Here is a 21,688-nt window from a genome sequence, read left to right as displayed (position 1 = left end):
TACGGTATGATCCTGAGTATGGCCCATCATTTACAAATATTTATTGCTTTATAAAATTAGAAGAAGGCTGAATATTTTTTATTTAATGTAGTCATTTCTCGATCGATTTTGAAATTATCAACGCTTTCAAGTTATTAAACATTCACTGCATACATTCCATATACTACATAAAGTCTACACTCGTCGCACGAGTTTTACCCTTCTTGGACCGACTGCAATTCGCACCCACCCTGAGAGTAGGTTCAATGTGGCGATAAGCATTTGATAAACAACGTCAATGTATTCAACGCATTTTAAAAATGCTTCTTCCCCGGTCGATGAAGGTGTTAGTTGTGTAGTTGTCAATAACAGCTAGGATAGCACTGTTACGCTGTGCAAAGAGTGGATAACTCGCTATTTTAACCACTAGATAGCGATTAATCCACTGGATAAAGTTATTCTCTCTTTAAACACCCGTGGACAGATTTGCAAAAAAAAATTTTTTTTTCACTAGGGTGATATCTCCAGAGTTGCCTCAGATTTTACTTTATAACGTCCTTGGTAGAGACGTTTTCATTCTTTTCAAAGTGCCTGGTTTTGTCATGACCAGTTGCATGGGTTATCGCGTGATTCAAAATGGCGCTTTCGTGAAGTTCCCGCCACTTTTTCCGCACGGCTGTCCGGCGCGGCTACAGTCTACGAAACGGCGGGAAAACAACTGTGTTGTTGTTGAATTTTTATACTGTTGAGACAGAAGGAGTTTATGGAGATGGATGTGTTCGGAGAACGCTTATAACGCTTTCTAGGTAAGAAAACTTTTATTTAATGATTTTTTTCGCTTTGTCAGTTGTTTCTTAGCTTCATTTATTTTGGCATTTTCCTTTTCAAATGAAAATAGCTGTATCGAACAACCTTCACTGAGTGAGGCCAAACACTGCGACAACGGCGAACGAAAATCAGCAAAAATTAAATATGATGAAAAACTGAACTACCACGTTGAGTTTTATTTTTAAACTTCCCTGAATGCCACGAACGCGAAATCTTTTAAATCGCAATGGTAAAAGTTTCACAACAACAGCCCTGTTTACTAGAAACGCGAGCTTCATATTTTTTCTTCACAGTGGCTATTCGTACGGCACCCGTACGGCGACTTGTGTTTGCTATTCGTACGGGAGTCCGAAGATTTGATAGGATTTCTCGGTAATTCCTGATTCTCGCTTATCCAAATTATTATATTTACCTTTAGAAGGAATAAGCGAATCCAGTGAGTGCCCTTTCTTTGAGCGAGATAAGTTTGCGTACTCTCTGCTCACTAAGCGAACGAGCCACTCGCGACACTTCAAACTTTTTCCGAGCTACTAACATAAACTCGCACATGTCACGCAACCTCTTCTTCACAGATCAACTGGCTACAATTAGTACGCTGTAGCTTAAAAATGTGCGAAAAGAATTTCTTATACCTTATAAATAGTTATAATACACTGGCTTGGATCGGGGGGTAAGTGACAACTTGGTAATTCAATGAACTTGAACTCACGTTGGTAATCCCGTACGAATTATTCGCATTTTTGCTATTCATACGGGAATTCTTCTTCCTTCTATAGTAGGCGCAGTTTCAGTCATTGCAGTGAAAATTTATACCTGTGTCAGAAGGAGAGGTGTGTTCTGTTATCTTCAACATAATTTCTGTACGGAAATGCGAGTGTCCAATAGGTAAATTCTTCCATTAAGGACGGTACCTACTAATACCGAAGTATTTTTGTGCGGTTTATGACTATGCAGGAAAAGCAGATGTCAGCAAGGCCTATTGGAATCCAAAAAGAAAATTCGGAGTAACCACGCATTTTTCAGAGATAATTAAGCAACAATATCTCTAAAAAACGCCAAAATATAAAGCAATGTATGGGATTTTTTCCTAAATTGCAGCTGAATTATCTATGAAAAATGCATGGTTACCCCCAATTTTCTTTTGAGATACCAAAAGCATTTGGTAAGTTCTGCTTTCTCCGTATAGATTTAAACCGCGCAACAATATTCCTGTATTAGTGGGCACCACCCATAGGAAATCCGAGTATCTCGCGATGCGCAGAACGTATGCGCAGTAACAATAGTAGGCACCGTCCTTAAGTGAAACACCCATTTCGCGGCTTTCTGGCCGTACGAATAGCATCACGCAGGTTGGGAATACGGGAGTGCATGGAACTGCTTAATCAGTATACCAGCGGTCAGGATCAGTTGTCTGAATTTCTCAACCAGGTTAGCGATTCTTAAATTTAATGATAATTTTTACTGATACTCATAGGAATCCCAAATGAATAGCAAATACCAGTCGCTGTACGGTCTCTTCTAATCGCGTGCGTGTGTGTGAATACAGCGCAAAACAATTCCAAGTGTCGCGAGTGGCTCGTTAGCTTAGTACGCAAACTTATATCTCGCTCAAAGTAAGGGCACTCACTGGATTCGCTTATTCCTTCTAAAGGTAAATATAATAATTTGGATAAGCGAGAATCAGGAATTACAGAGAAATCCTATGAAATCTTCGGACTCCCGTACAAATAGCAAATACAAGTCGCCGTACGGGTGCCGTACGAATAGCCACTGCGTTTTTTCTTTGCTACAGACCTTCTGAGACCTTTTTATTCAACTTTTCGTCTTGTTTAAGCTGATTTAAGTGAGTTAGGTCTCATGGCAGTGCCATAATTCGACAATTTCTCCACTAAATATAGTTCAAATTAACCCATCTTTTCAAACTTTGACACTTAACAGCCTTGGGAAGTACGATAACAATAATTAGAACGCTGAGAAAGAAGCAAATATCAGCTCTTAGGAAATTTTGTCAAATCTAATTATATAGCAGATAATGCAGGGAAGGCTGAGTGGAATTGCAGTCGTGTTTTTTATGGTTTTTGCCGCCATTGATGTGATAGTGGACGCTAATGATAGCTCGCAGTCAGGAGGTAAACAGTTTTTTTTTTAGACTATTTCTCAGTAGTTTACATTTTTTAGCTGCCTTGATATTTAATTCATTGCCTTAAGTTAAGTTTGAGAAACATTAATTCTGGAGTATTATTTAGGAAAGCCTTGGACGACTATTACCTGTAAATCTTTACTGTAGTTCTAACTTAGTGTTTGTTTTGCTTTTACATATTTTAGTTATTCTTATTTGTAAGTTGTTAATTCTTACTCAATCAGGACCCCGTTGATAGCAGTACTCTATACTGAAGGGTTATCCTGTATAAATATTCAATTATTATTATAACACATCTGTTAAAAAGAGGTTTTCTTTTTACTGTAAGTGTATCACTGAGACAGTTTGATAGAGAAAATGCTCATTATGTAGTAAAACTTAATTTGATCATACTCGTTATAAAAAATTGTTTGCAACTATTTTTGAAAGTTCTCGAGGTAAAAATGGAAAAAAAAATATGAAAAAATGCAAGGTGATTGACTGAAGAGAAAATAGTCAACACCTAAATGTGATGATTCAAGGTTATCTTTAAGAAACGAAACCTTATAGATTAATATATTCTTGACAGAGAAATAATGATGTTAACTTCTGATTTTAGTTCCCAGTGATCCGCCATCTAATGTTCATTTAGTTTCTGTGAGTGCGTCCTCAATCACGGTAAAATGGGATAGGATTCATTGGAATTTAAATATACGTGGCTACACTGTCATGTACCAAATGTGGTCACACGAGACAAAGTACCTTCAAGTTGGCTGGTTTCAACGCAAAGCAACTTTAACCAACCTTGAGGAAGACACTAAATACATTATCCAAGTGGCTGGAAGGACCGATGAGGGTGTTGGACCTTATTCACAGCCACTTGAAGCAAAGACAAAACAAGGGACACAACGTAAGTCTTGATTGATTGATTGATTGATTGATTGATTGATTGATTGATTGATTGATTGATTGATTGATTGATTGATAGATTGCGCCCAATTTGTAATAACAGTAAGTTGTTTGGCCAGCTAATCATACATGTGTTAAAAATGAATGGTCAGCATGGATTTAATTTATATGCACTCCCTTGTTGTCTGAGCGGAGTGCGTGCTTGCTTGTTTGGTTCAATTTTTGTTCGTTTGTTTTATGTGGCATTTGAGAGAGATTGAAACGTTGGAACATCAATGAATAATTACCGTATACGCTTGAAAGCAATAATATTATCCCCCCTATAGGGAGAGGGTGTTTTTAAAAGGTGTTTAATAGAAACGAGAGTAATTTTGGTTCTTGAACTGTGATTTTAGCGTAGATTAACTTTTCCAAAATGAAATTACAATATATTATACATTTAGTTTTATTAGCTTGGAATTTGTTAATGTTACTCATCGATACATTATTTATTAATTTAATGCCATTTCTGTGTCACCACATTTATTTGTCACTACTCTTAGGGATTGTCGCTGAACTGGATTTAAAAAAAGCATCAAAATTCATTTCATGTCGTAGCTGTAAGTAAATTCAGCTCTTTTCTGCCCCACCCACAATCCTGATTGCCCTACAGAATTCATATCTACTTGTTTTTTGCCGTAATTTGAGGAGGGCTGAAAGTTTTATATGATTCTCTGTTAACTTTTCGGGTATCGTAATATATTTTGAGTAATTACCTTGTAGTTCATTGTTAATTTTAAGGTATATCTTTTGCAGCTGATCCTTGTAATTCCAGCCCATGCTTAAATGGAGGAACATGCACTGTCCAACAAGATGCAGACCCTGCAGTGTTTTATTGCACATGTTCTTTGAACTTCACTGGTATCTTTTGTGCAAGTTCCGTACATGGTAAGTACATATATTTCAAAAATATCTGAGAAATAACATGTATTTTAAGGATTTAGCGATAGTTATAGCCTTCTCAGAAATCTCAAAAATGAAATCATCTTGAAGTATAATTCTCAAACTCATTAATAATTCATCAAGAGAAAACAAAGAAAATCATTACCGTGACCATGGTTTGGATTTGTGATCCTAATTACCATAAAATTTTGCCAACTTTAGCCTTGAATTTCTCCAAGAATTATTGATTATTTGAGAAGCCATATCAAACACTCGAAAGTGTGTTTCATCAGACATCCAAACACCTCGAAGTCGTTTTAAAAAAAATAGGCTGCGCCTCGTTTTTTTAACCTACTTCTCAGTGTTTGGTTATCCGATGAAACACACCTTCATGTGTTTGATATATTACTTAAAAGTATGCATATTAGGAAACAGGAAACACCTATTTTTCCCTTTTGTTTTTAGTAGCTTTGAATCTCAAACAAATACACCAAGCTATAGAAAAGAAGAAATTTAGGTATTGATCATGATTTGTGTCTAATAGATCAGAAAATTAGGAGAGCACATAAAGAGAAAATAAACAATCTTTCGTTTCTGACTCATATCAGTATCTTGATATGTTGATTTCATCTACAGACCCTCCATGTTATAGTCCAAATATCAGTCTACCAAATTTATCACCACTGGAGTCTTCTTCAATGGTGACCATACGTCGATCCAAGCAGTTTTTAATTCAGTCCGAAGTCACTCTGGATTGTGAGTTGTCCCATATAACAGCATTTAACTGGAGCATTTACCAATTGAATGCAGAAGAGACACCATTGATTTCAAAAAATGGCACCTCTGAGTTTCGAATTACACCACACATGTTACCAATTGGAAGTTATTTAGTGCGGCTCACCGTAACCATGGTTGGCACACAGGTGTTTGGTGTTAGTCAGGGTTATATAAAGATTAACAGCAGTCCTTTAGTTGCACTTATTTCTGGAGGAAGCAAGGTAGCAAGAGGATTCAATAAAAGCCTGGTGTTTAATGCTTCCACGTCATATGATCCAGATGAGGAAAAAACACAATCTTCAAGTAAGCTAGTTAGTTTATTTTTTACTAATCAATGTATATTGTTCATTCTGCTTGTAATTTAAATCTTACAATGGTGATTCTTTAACTGGGATTTTCCTGCTACATATCATGGTCATTTTATAACTGCACTTGGTGTCAGGTGACTGTGTAAGTGATGGATTGGTATATTGGCTGACTGGCTGCCTGGTAGACAACTGTTTGACTGACTCACTGACTCACTCACTGACTGACTCAGTTACCGATTGGCTGAATCATTAAGCGACCAACCAACTGGCTGACAATTGACAGAAAAAAATTGTCACTACCAAGAGTTTGAACATAATTAAATGAGAACAGTTAAACTAAAACTATTATTTCCTAGTAACAAATGGCAATTATGTTTTTTTGTCGTTTTCAAACATCAAATAAATACATTTCTCCATCGTGTGATCATTGTCTTTCTTAATTGGACAAATATTTAATCGTACCTTAATCACTTAAGCCCAAATGTAATTTAAACTTTGATATATTACAATAAGGCTTTTATAAGGGAGGGGGGGGGGGGGAACCAATATAAGATTTTCATACCATATCACTTTCTCGAATTATATAATAAATTAATGGACTAAATGTATGACAAAGAGACAGATTAACTGACTAATTACTGACTGATTGACTGCTTGACTGGGTGACTTACGTTGTCATGTACTCTTTGACTGATAGACTGACTGACCGACCGCCTGACTGACTGACTGACTGACTGACTAACTGACTTACTGACTGACTGACTGACTGACTGACTGACTGACTGACTGACTGACTGGCTGGCTGGCTGGCTGGCTGACTGGCTGACTGACTGACTGACTGACTGACTGACTGCAGGCTGGCTGGCTGACTGACTGACTGGCTGAACTGCTGCATAACTGACTTAACCTCCTTGTGAAGCTAATAAACGATTGAGTGATTGTCTGCTGTTTGGATGACTGGCTAACAACTAGAGGGATAGTCTGACTGACTCTCTGATTGATTGACTGATGGTGATTGATCCCCTGCTTAGTCAATTCATTGTCACTAAATGAATTTGTGAGTAATAATTTATCATAATTGACTCTACAATTGACAAATTGACTTTGAATGGCTGACCGGACTGACCGACTAATTTGACTAAAGGGATGAACAGTCGCTTTAGTTCATCTGTCTAAATTGCTATTCACAATTTGCCTTTTTCATTTTTCGATTCAGACCTCAATTTCATGTGGTTGTGTTCAAATGGCCAGGGGCAGGGTGCAAACAGTTCAGATTCGGGAGGCTGTTACATTATTGGGAATCAATCTGTGGTTACAGTCAACAGTGGGCTTATGTTAGAAAACAGTTCCTATTTCATAACTGTCAAGATTACAAAGGATCAGAGACAAGCTCAATACACGCAGCAAGTGTTTATTGTTCCTGGCGATCCACCAGAAGTACATATAAGGTACAAACTGAATGTATCGGGATTGTAATGTTGTAATATGTAGTGTGCAATCATTCTCTTGACATTCCCTGTTTGGAAATGAAATGAGGATATTTCTATGCTGTCATTTAGCGTCACTACATCTATGGTCAATTTTTATGTGCAACAGTTAATGACTTGTAAAGAACAAACCTTCTATGAAAGATAATTTAAAGGACATTGTAAAGTGATAAATCTTGCCGATTCTATAACTGTGTGAATTTATAATTAAGCGATTCAACAAATTAACCAACGTTCCCTTAACTAACATTTAACACAATCGCTGCCTTTGCCTTGTTTCAGGTGCGTAGACAACTGTGACATCAAATTAAACCCATCCGGCCGAATAGCTCTACAAGGGAGTTGCAATGGCTACTCATGTGAAGGAACTCTTACGTACCAATGGTCCATCTTCAAAACTGAAAACAGTAGCTCTTCAAACGAGTCCCAGTGGGTCGAGATTTCAGACATAGAACAGTTGATAAGTACAAGACTGTCATCTGTCACCCTTGTCACCTCTCCTGGAGTACTGGAGCCTGACATGCTGTACAGATTTGAATTAACTGCGAAAAGACCCGGGGGATACCCGGGGTATTCAGAATACCAGGTTACCACCAACAGTCCTCCACTGGGGGGAGACTGCCAAGTGAGCCCTACGTCTGGCGTCACTCTTGTTACAGAGTTTACGTTTGCGTGTGCTAATTGGCAGGATACAGATCTTCCTCTGCAATACGAATTCATTTCCTTCACAGCTAACGATCTTCTCAATGTGGCTTATAAAGGTCAGCAATCCAGCACATATACAAAGCTTCCTGTTGGAGATAAGGCTAATAACTTTTCAATTGACTTTCGAGTAAGAGTGGCTGATATGTTAGGAGCATTCACTGAAGTTAGGATCCCTGTTCAGGTAACCTGAGATGTATAGTATTGTAACGCTATCCTCGGCACAATGTACACTTTTATTCGTATATCTCACACACCTATTTCATTTTTTTCATTTTACACCTAAAATGATAAATTAGCTGCTTTCTTATTTTAAGCCAAGTCCCTCTTTACATTAACTGTCAGTTTTCAAGAGAATTTTTCAAAACATAATTTCTGAATTGCTATGGACCTCTTTTTAAGGCTAAGTATTGCTCCACAGCCATTCCGATTCCACTCAACTCCTCGAAAAAAATATGCTTACTGACATTTGTGCAATTTTAAGAATTTTAGTGCGCAGTCGACAGGGTCATTTTTGAGGAAATTGCTTTCAGTATTTGGACAATTCAATATTACACAAAATAAAACAGCGCACGTAAAGAAAACCACAAAATAACGATTTTCAGCGTAATCTTGTCAAAACATATCTTAACCGGAAAATTTTATCCCCACTGAATTTATTATTAAGTTTAATCGATAAATAAGCCGAGGAAATCGCATAACAATTTTCGCTTAATCTTGGTTAGGAACATGGTTTAAATCATCCGATACGCAAATGTGCCCGTCTACTCTAATGCTGGAAACTAATATGTTGTTGTTGCATTTGGTTTCATTTGGGTATCAGGTTGTGGAGCCCAATATTGAAGAAGGAAGTCTGGTTGATATCGCTGCAAATCTGACCATAGGAGATAACAGTGAATTGACCAAATTAATCCAGTCAGGTGACTTGTCACGTGCTGTCCAACTAGCCACAGCAGCTATTGCGGCTGTTGATGTTAATACGCAGACTCAAACAGTTTCTCACGATGAGCTGACAGAGAAAAGAACCGAGGTAATCTTCTCAGCTATTTCGATGTTAACATGCTGCAAAGTTCAGTTAAAGTTACCGTGTACCTTCAGAGAGAAATTTTTTGGATTTTCATTTTTTAGATAAAAATAAACTTCCAAATAAGTTCTTACAAACAAAAAAAGAATTTTCCGAAAAAGAGTGAGTATTTGCCGAGAAATTGGGACGTAAGCGATTTCCACCGGAAGTTAAATTTTACTTTGATTGACAGCATATTGCTGCCGGTGTATCCACACGTTGCGATATTTGCGCGAACGGTCTTTCTATAATCTTGAATTCCTCACGTTCTCGCACTTCGAATATCCTGTATTTAGTGGAAGAACTTGCGTTTGTTCGAGTACGACACTGACATAAAAGAAGACAAAAGCTTTAAGCTTAACTTTAAAGTTAGTAAAGGTCGTAAAATCTTCCAGCGAAGCGAATATTTGGAGATGCACTTGTTTATGTTTCACATCTCGAGTCCGTGAATCGCGCTTCATGAGCTTCCTTTTTTTATTTGCGGCTGAACGTGATCAGATCACTTGCATATTGTGTTCGGATGCGTAAAACTTACAAGTCTCGGCAAACGGAAACAAAACAAAAAAGCAGTTGAAAAATAACGCTAAGAATCATGTCCTGCATGTCTTGATCTTTTCTCACGTCGCCCGTCGCTATAAGATAACTACTAAAAGGAAAGCCGGCGCTTTTGCTTGTATCGTTTTCACAAAGACTTACTGTATTACAGTAATTTCCAAAGCGTTAAACGGAGTCAGCTCTTTTAAACGGTTCCGTTTAAACGTTTTCTTTCAAGCGTCAAACGGATACTTGTTTCCTATTTGCAGCATTAACAATTTGGGACGTTCATTCAAGAGCGAATTTTCACCCGAACTTTCGAAAAGCAATTTCAAAACTTTGCTATTCTCAGCAATATTTCGCTCGAATAGATTTATTCACCGGCTTTTCGACTGAAGAGCAGCAAGAATTTTCGTTTTGACTGAGACAATACATGCGGTTACGGTGGTTCCCCGATAATTCCGTAGCGCTGACAATTTTACCCTCCTCAGCCGCTTCTGCTTCGGCCCAACAGCTTTGCTTGAGAAGGTCGGCTTCAGTCCCCATTTTGTTTTTCCCATAATCATTACAGATTACAAAATCGACGTGCGCGTACAACAAACACCGCAGATATCCAACAAAATGGTGAAGGAGTTGATTTCTCTGGAACGCGAGTACGTGCAAAACTGCGAGAAAATTTTCACAGGAGGTGACCGGAAGAAAAATTGGCTTGCAAAATGATTGGCTAATTTCCATATAGGTGTTAGGGGGCTGTTTGTGTAGCGGGAATTTTTTTTCAAGCGCTGTTTTCTCAAATTTTAATTTTCGCTTGCAGGGGACACTTTCAAGAGTTACAACTCAACAACGATTTGGCTGATTTCAGTAAAATTTGGCCAGATGGTAGAAAATATATAACTAACAAAAACATGTCGGGGAATTCGATAATTCTAAAAGTTCTTTCATTGAAAGCCATTTCCGTGCGTTCACTCCGCATGGTTTTCTCGCAGTTTTGAAGATGTTCTGTAACTTTTGAACGAAATCGAATTAAGGAAAACCCCGACACGTTTTTTAAGCTTTTAGGATCCTGACCTGGAGAAAAAAACAAACTTCCAAAATATAAAAATCGCATTGAGTTGGAGCTCTTGAACGATGACCTGGACCTTCAAGTTCCGACTTTACGGAAAACCTGGGAATTTATTTTCTTGGAAAAGCAATGAAAGATTTGAATATCCAGTTCTATAAGCTTTATTTTGATATATGGTTTTGGGTATCTGTGATGTAACTGAGAGGCGCTATATCCGTTAAACTGAAGCCGCCCTTGAAGGTACACGGTAACCTTAAGATATAATGAGGAACTGTTGTAACACCTGCCTCAAGGATCACGAACTTGATGAGTGCTTAAATAATTCCTGCTTGTAGTGACTAAAATTCTCATCTCCATCAGCGAATTTCACCAAAGATTACCCACAAACGAAACTACAACAACTACTAATTCAATCCGACTCGTGGACATACCGTACACATTTTAACAAGAAAAGTGATCTTAGTACAGTCGAACCTGGATGACCACCTCTCCAAATGACAACTTCCATATTTCAGATCCTCTTACATTGTTTTTGTGTCATAGGTGAAGTCAAGCATTTTGCAGCAGGTGTCAAATGTCCCCGCGGAAACTGTAGTGAGAGTCCAACAGCTGTCAAATGTGATTGCCGAGGCCACCTCGGTCATCAGTGAGGTTACAGTCGAAGCACAGGTAATGTAATTATCATATAAGTACTTGAGCGTTGTGGAATCAGATATGGCGTGTGACATAATAATTTAGATCAGAAAAGCATGATTTGAACTTGGGGTAGATTAATGGAGACCTCCTATTCACGTACAAAATATCATGGAACGCTTGCTACTCGGCTAATGTTTCGAGATATCTTACGTACTGTCCGAATGTGAAAGCCTACCTTTAGGGTTCCGATCATAATCATGTGACCGGTTACTACGTAATACTAAAGTAAAACCTTACTTACAAAATAGCACGGTTTTATATTGCCGTGTAAACTTCTGTACATAGGAAATCAATTGACATATAACTGGGTGTCAAATCTTTCAATACAACGAAACGTTTACGCATCCTGAAATTGGCGCCCGTTTATTTTCAGGAAGCCGCCACTAATGCCCTTTTAGCTATGACGTCAGTATTGAAATCTGAATCATCAGCTGGGGAAAGCTACGAAGTGCTATTCGATGGTGCGAGGAGTCTGGTGACTGGTCTGGGGAGCATGCTAAGACTGTCGTCGTATGGGGCAAAAGTGTACGATTCTGAGTCACGAGACGACATGTTCCGTCGACGGAGGGGACTTGGAAAGGGAGCATCTTCGATGTCAGATTTCTTGGCTAAAAGGCAGAAAAGAAGCACAGATTATGGAGCATCTGATGCACAGCATAAGGTAATCCGAAGCCTGAGGCAGGTTTAAAAGTAAGATTTTAAACTATGGTAAAGAAAAGAATTAACACAGTGACGATCGATGACTAGATGGAGTTGTTGATTATAATAAGTGACTTCTACAATATTAATCAGTGTCGGAACTAAATGGTTTCTTCTTTTTCGAATCGATAAGGGGATCGCATTGAAAAGCGTTTTAACTTTGACTTACCTTGATCAATATATTAAAAAAGCGTCTGTCTGACCTCAAGCAATGAAACGGAATAATTCGAGTGGAGGACAGTATAGTGATGGGGAAATGAAAAGAAGCTAAATCATTTAACCTGACCTTATTGTTCGAACATTTACGGAGTGTTTTTTTTTTTGTTCATTCAAGTCCAAAGAACGTTCCATTGGTATCTTGCAATCCCTGGATGATGTCGGAAGCACGATCTTGTCTCGAACACTCGTCGGAGAAAAGCCGAGAGAACTCTTGGCCAGATCCATATCTCTTCTTGTTTCCCGAGAGGAGCCAGATTTACTCGCTGGTTCCGTTTTGTCAAGCAGAAGAAGCAGTTTCACTTTCCCATCGTCTGCGGACCTGTTTGATAACGCAACAAAATTTGTGGATAGCCAGGTATGCCTTAAAACAAAAGGCCTTTTTTGTGTGGCATGGCTGAATGAATTATGTATGACTGAATTATGCATGCAAAAATGAGTTATTATTCACTTATTATATTTAGTCAGTGGTCTGTGTCAGAAGACATGTTTTCCGTGAATTAGTTTTCGACTGAAATGTTACAATTGTATTGTGGGTTGGAATCCCATGAGAGCCACTATTTTTTTTTATTTTATAGTAGTCACGATTCTTAGTGTTGCATTAATTGATTATTTTTTATCAAGGATCTGGCAACCAACAATATGGTGTAATTTGTTCATTACCTGCTCTTAGAGTTTATATGCTGGAATATCATTACGCCACACACCAATACTCATCCTTTACTCCTTTGTTCTTTAAGATAGGTTCCTGTTACCTCTAATACCAAACCAGTCGCCAAATGACACAGGACCTTTCTGATGAATGGTCAGATGAACTAAAAGACAAATAACAAACTTGTTACGAACTTACTTAACACAAATTTTCTGTATATTCCTAACAGATTATGACAACAGACTTCTTGCCTTTTTCATGGGACCCCTCGGGGGCACGAGTGACCACTGGAGTTTCAAGTCTTGAAATTAAGAATAGTACTGGACATGTATTACATATAAAAGACATCAAATCACCGATGTCTATCAAGATTCAAAACAACCAAGACTCAGCAAACAATTCTCAACGTCATTATGTTGGAAAATACAGAACTGTTTACCATAAGGTGAACGTAACGTCAGCAGGAATGACTCTGAGAATAAAGTTACGTCCAGAAAGTAACACGACATATTTCTCGGTGTTTGTTAAATACCAGAAACGTCCTTCTCCTACCAATAATGATTATAACACGACAATACCCATCTTTTCATCCTGCGTCCAGGCGTCATCTGGTTATACCAACTGTTCACGTGATCCATACGCGGTGTATTTAGGCAGTCGACATGTCAATCAAACAGGATACTACTTTATTGGAATACAAGTCAAGTTAAGGACCCTTGGCCTGTCCAGGGTAAGGCGGTGCTTGGGTCAAGGACGGTCGAAAAGATCATGTGTGGAGTACAAGGAACCACCCACAACAGCTGCTACTTATAACCTTCCTGACTACCAGTACGGAGACGAAAACTACACCATGGAGGTACTACAAGCTGATTGCCTGTACTGGAGCACGGAATTGTCTAAATGGACGACGAAGGGATGCACGGTGAGGACCTTCCTTGAATCTTCATTCCGCTCCTAGGAGTGTTGAAGTTAAAAGCCAAAAACCTTTTTTCATAGCATGATAGTCCCGTATTTTTTGCAGTCAGTGCCACAGATATACTCGGAAAAAAAGCCAAGTTCTTCCAACAGGAGGTCGAACCGATGACCTTCCGATTACTAGTTCGCATGCCCTATCGCTGAGCTACAGGAGACACGTGGGAGCTAGGCTAAAATGTTTTGACATCATCATAACAAAAGAACTGATCAACAACTTTCATTGCAATAGTCACACTAAAGGATTTCATCCACAGATCAAAAGTTAATACCCTGCTGCAACCAAAAATAGCTTTGCTGTCATTTGAATGGTGACATGTTTGAATACTCTCAAAAGCCAACAACACCTTGTAAAGCTGTAAAATATGTTAAATCGTTGCTTTACTGTAGCACAGTCAAGCACCGATTTAACAAATTTCATTTCAATGGTCACACTGTAAGATTCCAACTACACTCGTCAACCAGTGTCACCTTCTTCTGTATAATATACAAATGCAATGTCAACTTTCATTTGAATGGCCGACAACGATTTATCTATCACGGTATTCATCTGAAAACTTTATAACCAGAATATGTTAACCAGAGGTGCACCATGACGTGCACGGCAAGGACAGAATTAACTCTCATTACAAAGAGGAGGTCGTCTATTTGAAGAGGTTTGAATAGGAGTATTTAGTGAATTGACAGTTGCCCTTGGAAGAAAATGGCGGCATATAGACACTATTATAGATACTTAGTCATTACTAGAAGAAGAGCTCTGTTTTTAGTCATTTAAATCGGTGGATGTTTACTCGTTCGCCTTTGTGTTAATTACAGGTAGACGAAACGACAACCCCAGATTCCATTCACTGCTCTTGTAATCACTTGAGTGCGTTTGGGGGTCACCTGCTTGTGGCGCCGAACCCTATTGAGTTTGATAAAGTATTCAACGAATTCACTCGCCTTTCCGAGACCGGGAATGTTGCTGTTATAGTGGCCGTGAGCTTTGTATTTGGACTGTATCTACTTCTTCTCCTTTGCGCTCGAAAGTATGATAAGCTCGATTATCTTAAGGTAAGAAGTACTTATCAACAGAATGAGAAAAAAAACCTGTTCGTTTATACTTCAAAAGATCCTTAAAAAAGGATACAGCAAAGTTAAATTGTTTTACCAATTGAAGCTTAATCCCTGGGCTACTTCTCGCAAAATAATGAGTAAACAGAGTGATTTAACCTGCTTTAAGAATGCAATTTCTTCACGAAGGACACAAATACTATATTAAATAACAAATGTTTTCACCCACCATGTCTGACCGTAACAGTGTTGCACGGCACTAAAACAACAGTGATAAATGGTTTTCAAGACATGGCGCTAAGTAGTGAAGTTTTCTTCTTGCCTTTATTCTGTAATGTCGGCCTCGACGCCTGCATCAGTGTGATCTGGAATTGACTCCCGGAATCGAAGTCATATGTAGATTTTTTTTCCCTTGAGCTACGACATCTGACATAAACCTTAATCCAAAATGTCTTCCATTTTAATATTTCTTTTGGAATGAGGTAAGAAGGGTTTTTTCGAATACCAACAAAAGAAGATTAATATGGAAGCCATTTTGGAATAAGGTTTATTGCCAACTCAATCTGAATATAGCGTACATGCGCGAAAATATTTTCGTTTGATGCGGCGTCATTTTTTTTTAAATGACTTCGAACATATTTTTTTTTTCCTTAAAAAAGGGATGTTTTATTTCTTCTTTTGTGGTTGCAGGTAGGTGGAGGGTCACTCTTGGGAGTTCAATCTCCTTGGGCGCACTTCTACGAAATTGAAGTATCAACGGGCATTTGGCGCCAGTCTGGTACCACTGCTAAGGTGTTTATTACGCTGCAAGGTGAGCAGGGCACGAGTCGACCATATCAGTTGAAGGATGACTCTTTCATCCCTTTTGCACGAGGGAGCATTATCTCGTTCACCCTTTCTATCCCTGTCGGTATTGGCCCCTTAAGGAAGGTGCGTGTGTGGCATGACAACTCTGGGACCAGCCCTTCATGGTTTCTGAACCATATCAAGGTTAGTGTTGGACAAATAATAATATGAATGAACTAATAATGATAATGACTGCTGTAGAGCGGTTTTCAAACGAGTATCAAAATTAATTTCGCATTTTTTTTTTCGTTTTTGTTTTTGGCTGCTCTCCGTGATCGGTTAACAATCTCGCCCCATTTTCTTAACCAATCAGAAGTAAAACTAAAACCAATCATGACTTACAATTACAATTTATAAAGCGCCAAAATCCAAACATTCTAAGGCGCTTTACAAAAGTGAGAAAAATTAATTACAAAAACAAGGGTACTAAGATTATATATATATAGTCGAACCTACGCTAACGGGCACCTCCCATGGGCGGACACTTGGTCATGTTCTCAGCTACATACAAACACTACATTTTTAACCTCCTATAAGCGGGCACCTCTCTTAAGCGGGCACTTTTTCTGGTCCCAAGGATGTCCGCTTACGGGGAGGCTCGATTTCTGGATGGTTCATTGTGTCTTTTTGAGTCTTCCTTAAGACCCGCTTTAAGTAACCACCTAACGACGACTGCTAAACGAAGGGAACTAACTAACAAACGAGCCAACCAAATATTTTCTTTCAGTCGCCTTCGTATTTTGCCAAACTAGCAAAAGAGGTTTAACAAACTAAAAACTGAATAAAAAAAGTACGTTAGAGAATCGGTTTGATATCTTGGTGACAACAAGTTAAAATGTCCATTCAAGAAGGGCTTTAAAGGTTTAAAATTAGGGGAATAGATTTTTTCACGGATGGATTGGGTGTGTCAGTCTGTCGCTTAATGGGACCTCTCAAATCAGAACAAAATGCATAATAATTTAATTCTAACATCATTAGGTCTGTGACTTGTCTGCTTGGGAGCAATTGACCTTCATGTGCTACATGTGGCTGGCTGTGGACAGAGGAGACGGTCTCGTCGATCGCACCCTAACTGCTACTTTAACAACCGAGAAAGGAATAGATTTTATGGTTTACGCCCAGAACAGGGTAGCTGAAGAATTCAGTGATGGACATTTGTGGTTTTCTGTTGCCACCAGATCGCCCAGACACCGCTTTACCCGCGTCGAACGCTTGTCATGTTGCTTGTGTGTGCTGCTGACCATCATGCTGGCTAGTGCTGTATTTTACGAACTAGACACGGATGTTTCTGACACACAAGGCAAGATTCAACTGGGTCGTTTTGTGTTTAATCTCCGAGACTTCATTATTGGTGTTCAGAGTCTTTTCGTGGTCATGCCTATTAATATGCTGATTGTGAAGATATTCACTCACACAAGATCAGCCAACGAGGAGAAACAATCGCAAGAGGCTTCAAGAAAACCTGCAACAAAGAAATGGGAATTTTCGCTTCCACATTGGTTTATATACATCGCCTGGTTGTTGTGTTTTGTAACAGCGTTTGTTGCTGCAACTTTTGTCATTTTCTATAGTTTACAGTGGGGCAAAGACACAAGCGAGGAGTGGCTGATTTCTGTTGGGACGTCTGTCTTTATGGACATATTTGTATCTGAGCCGCTTAAGATCATTGTGTTCGCTTTTATGCTGTCCCATATTTTCGAGGCGTGTGAACAAAACTCGGCCAAGATGCCTTACCAAACCGACTCTGTTGTTGACGTTGAACATGTTCAATTAAACGATGTAGATAAAGAAGAGGAAGACATTGAAATACCGAAGCCACCAAGCAAGAAGCAGTTACGTCGTGCAAGAACCAACCGAATGAGGGAACGTCATATGTTTATGGTTCTTAGAAAAATCGTTTCGTACATCATTTATCTCTGGATTGTAATTATTGTGTGTTATGGTGGGCGTAATGAGCATGGTTTCTTCATGACCTCGTCAATGGTAAATGTCTTTGGAGAAGTTAGTATGGTAAGTGCTAAAGTCTTGCTGCACTAAAGCTGCTCTTTCCGGAACTATAGTGGAAAGCAAAACCTAAGAAGTAGAGGGGTACAGCCCGATAAGCGTAAATATTTAAGATAACATTTGAGATAAGATCCAGTCTTTGTATTTTACGTTTCTGGAGTAATCTAAATTTCACCTGTTCTTGGCACGAGTCAATGCCTTGAGAAAGATTTTTGTAGTAAGCCCGAAATGATTTCCTCGAGAAAATTTCCAGTGTCCTGTGTTTAAAAAACGAGCAGGAATGTTTTATCGAGTTTAAAACCACGAGGCACAGCCGATGGGTTTTAGATCCGATAAAACACGTGCTGCAAGTTTTTTGGACGGCTTCAAAAACATTCCTGGAAAAAGCGTTTGTCAAGAGAGTTCATAACAATTATGCTTTTGTCAACGTTGGAAATTAGCATACGAGAAAAGCACCGTATACTACGGAGTGTTTTATCAGCTGATAAAACACCGCATACTAATAAGGAGGAGGTTTATCGCTTTTTAAGTGACTGCACGTGATGTATTATCGACCATTTGATAGGTCAATGGGCTTATGAATTATTAATGAGTTTTGAAGTAATTTGTTTAACATGGTGTACAATTTTAGTCGTTGTTTTGTTAAAAAAAATGTTATGTAATTGTCGTAATCAAAGTATGCCTTTCTTCATGTAGATTTCCTCACACGGCAAGGCCTGGAGCTGGATGCGAGATATCCTGGTACCGGGTCTCTATGAGGATGGAAAACACCCCACTAGTCCCAGTCCTTACATCGGTGACGGAGACGCTGTTCTTGTTGGGATGCCTCGTCTTAGGCAGCTTAGGGTCAAAAAAGGTATTCTTCAGTCATCTACATAAGCTGCATTGGTAAAGTTCAAACTACGGGACATCGCACCAATCGTATAGTATTGCTATTATCTGATACAGCACTACACTCTACCGGATGATAACATTTTACTGACATACCATCCATAAGTGTTCAGTTTCATAATACACTCCACAAAGGATATTGCAGTTTTTTTCGTATTTTTTTTCTCAAAGTGTATGACACAATCCTTACCTTACTTAGAAAGCCCACTGTTTTCAAGAGGAAGCGTCCTTTCCTTTTGATAATTGGCATATTATAGTAATTCTGTGATTGAGTATATTATAAAATTATTCCACTCAATCGTGTAGTCAATAATAATGATAATAGTGATAATATTCTAAAAACTGAAGATATCGACAAACATTTTAAGGTGAAAATTAGCACCCTATACCTTTATTTATTTTATTGTTGCTCTTAAAGGAATTATCTACATCATTCTCACAAACCAGTACTTGTGTATATATATCACGTTTACCTTGCTATTCATTGAAAATGACGACATGAAGTCGTTGTAATGTCGGATTTTCTTATCGCTAATTTTCATCTTAAAAATTATAATAATAATAATAATAATAATAATAATAATAATAATAATAATAATATTTATCATCATCATCATCGACGTGTCTCGTCACAAGACTAGGATATTTTCGTACAGGACCAAATTGGCTATATATGTATTTGTATGGCCAAATTCTATTTAAATGTTGTGAGTAAAGGCGGTTAATCAGATTTCACTATCTTACCCATTCAACACATGTATAAATGTGAATAGCTAGTAGTCCAGACTACAATACCGGGTACTTCTCCCAATTAAGCTGGTGGAGCATTTAATTTTTATAAAAATCGTTAGCTTTAATTATTTGAGTTATAAATGAATAACATTTGGCCTGAAAAATCCAATTGTGTATTTGATATGTTGCAAAATCTTTCTGTTCTGTTTAGTGAAATTAACACCATGTTTGATTTCCATTGTTTTGAAGAATCCTGTGAAGTTATTAGCGAGGCACAAAGTCTCTTCAACTCGTGTGTGGCCTCCTATTCGTACGATAACGAAGACAAATTGCTATACTATCAATCAAGGTGGCACCCAATCTCTTTAAAAGAAAATGCGTCGGTCGACAACTTGGATCAGCTCTGCCCCACTGCCTGGCGTTATTCTTCAGCCTACCGAACGCAGAGTCGCCCATTTTGGAGCCGAGTTCATTTTTTATCCGTTTATAGTCGAGGAGGCTACTTGGCAGAGCTGGGTTATGACAAAAGCACTACATTGAAAGTCATTTCCGAGTTAAGCCGGTTTAACTGGATTGACAGGTTTACCAGTGTCGTGTTCATTGAATTTACGGTTTTTAACCCAGGCGTTAGCATGTTCAGCACGTGTACGATCCCTATTGAGTTCTCGCCAAGTGGATACGTATTTGCTGATCACGTGTTTCGTACCATGCACGTCTATGATCTTGGTGGAGGTTACAGCGCTGTCACTGTCCTCTGCCAAGTGCTGTTAGTACTTTACATAATTTACTTTATTGTCACTGAAACGAAGCGGATAATTAAAGGCCCTCGTCTTTACTTCACACAGCTCTTCAACTTGGTTGAACTTGCGCAAACAATAACAGTCATTGCTTTTGTTGTTACTCACATCTTGAAGGAAACAGAGCTGTTTGGCAACTCGGCAAAACTCCACGCGAACATTTTTCAGTATATCAGCTTTGATAGAAGTGTTTTCCTTGACAGTTTGGAGTCTGTGTTTGTCTCCCTACTAATGTTTCTCAACACTTTTAAGTTGTTGTATTTGCTCAAGTTTAATAGCCATGTTAATCATCTTTTTGAGGTCATGAAGAGATCTGCACGGGAACTACTTCACTGCTGCCTGGGATTTCTTGTCTTTATGTTCGCATTCATCCATTTCGGGTATCTTCAGTTTGGGCGAGATTTTGAAGGCTATTCTTCCCCGTTGAACGCCATGCAAACTCTTCTCCTGGAGGGGGTCATTGGTGGAACAAACTATTTTCAAAACTGCTGTCCGGTTGGTCGCGTTTATATTTTAGCTTTGAAACTGGGCCTTAATATTATTTGCATCAACATTTTCATTGCCGTTCTTAACGAAAATTACCGTATAGCTAGACAGATCTCTAAATTAAAATTCAACCTTGGAAGGTTCATGGTTAGAAAGATGAAAGAGATTTTGGGGTGTATCGGAAAGCATCGAGCAACGTCCAAGGAAGAAAAACGCACTGAACAAGATACGCAAGAACTGGAAGTTCCTGAGATGACAGATTCCACGTTGAAAATGATTGCTGACCTAGAAATACGGGCGAGACATATCCGTCACAGCTTGAATGATATTTACGCCGACGACTTTGGTGATGAGAGCGATTTCTTTCGCCTTTGGCTTGATATGCACTCGCAAGGGGTTAAAGAAGCAGCAGTGGAAGAGGGAGGTAATTACTGTACACTCGCCTAACAGGCGTAGGATTTCCCTCATGGATGACTTTGGAACGTCCTTTTACTTCGATATCTTTCATAAGGAAAACGGGTTGCTCTTATTGGTGTCCACGTGTTTTCGTCTTACTCAGCTGTTTGTTTGTTAGCAGTGCCTTGATTTGCCCGGGTTGAAAAGTGGCGGCCTGAAGTGAGGTTGTTGGCCATGATCACGTAGAGTACATTTTCCAGAGCATGATGTACTAAAGTGAATATCGGATAGTTCCATTTACCTTATCTTTAATTTTGTTGAATATAGTGTAATTGTTTTTAAAAATGTGTTTTATTGGTACTTTGTTGTTGTGCATTCTATTCGGAGAGGGTTTATAATACATATGGTTGGGGGCTGTCCGATTTTGAAAGAATTTTTGCCTGACACTCAAACATGTATAACAAGATTTAAAGTGACTATCCGAAACTGTAAACTTTCAGTAGTATCGTGCCCCCTACATTTTTTTTCTCCTGTTGTTTTCAACTTTCATCAAAGAAA

General features: G+C 38.6%; 1 protein-coding gene across 3 annotated transcripts; it reads left to right on the top strand.

Annotated features, from left to right (window-relative positions):
• The first annotated feature begins 689 nt into the window (after positions 1-689).
• On the top strand, positions 690-21,490 carry LOC146488396 (polycystin-1-like protein 2). Of its 3 annotated transcripts, none has more exons than XM_085117243.1 (17): positions 690-785; positions 2,834-2,936; positions 3,546-3,836; positions 4,631-4,762; positions 5,393-5,836; positions 7,058-7,289; positions 7,611-8,214; positions 8,854-9,060; positions 11,234-11,359; positions 11,760-12,047; positions 12,420-12,659; positions 13,183-13,875; positions 14,742-14,978; positions 15,669-15,968; positions 16,803-17,834; positions 18,525-18,684; positions 19,701-21,490. In XM_085117243.1, the coding sequence occupies exons 2-17, from the start codon at positions 2,840-2,842 to the stop codon at positions 21,179-21,181; spliced, it is 6,564 nt and encodes a 2,187-aa protein (XP_084973369.1). In that variant the 5' UTR covers positions 690-785; positions 2,834-2,839; the 3' UTR covers positions 21,182-21,490. The 3 variants fall into 3 exon arrangements, with proteins under 3 accessions (XP_084973369.1, XP_084973380.1, XP_084973374.1); XM_085117248.1 differs by having other exon boundaries at positions 715-785; positions 2,837-2,936; XM_085117254.1 differs by lacking the exon at positions 12,420-12,659.
• Positions 21,491-21,688: the final 198 nt, after the last annotated feature.

Source organism: Pavona decussata, unplaced genomic scaffold (assembly GCF_977016875.1).
Source record: "Pavona decussata unplaced genomic scaffold, jaPavDecu1.1 SCAFFOLD_9, whole genome shotgun sequence".
In the NCBI taxonomy this organism is placed as follows: domain Eukaryota; kingdom Metazoa; phylum Cnidaria; class Anthozoa; order Scleractinia; family Agariciidae; genus Pavona; species Pavona decussata.
The sequence above is the reverse complement of the archived record's forward strand: the minus strand, read 5'-3'. Positions and strand labels throughout refer to the sequence as shown.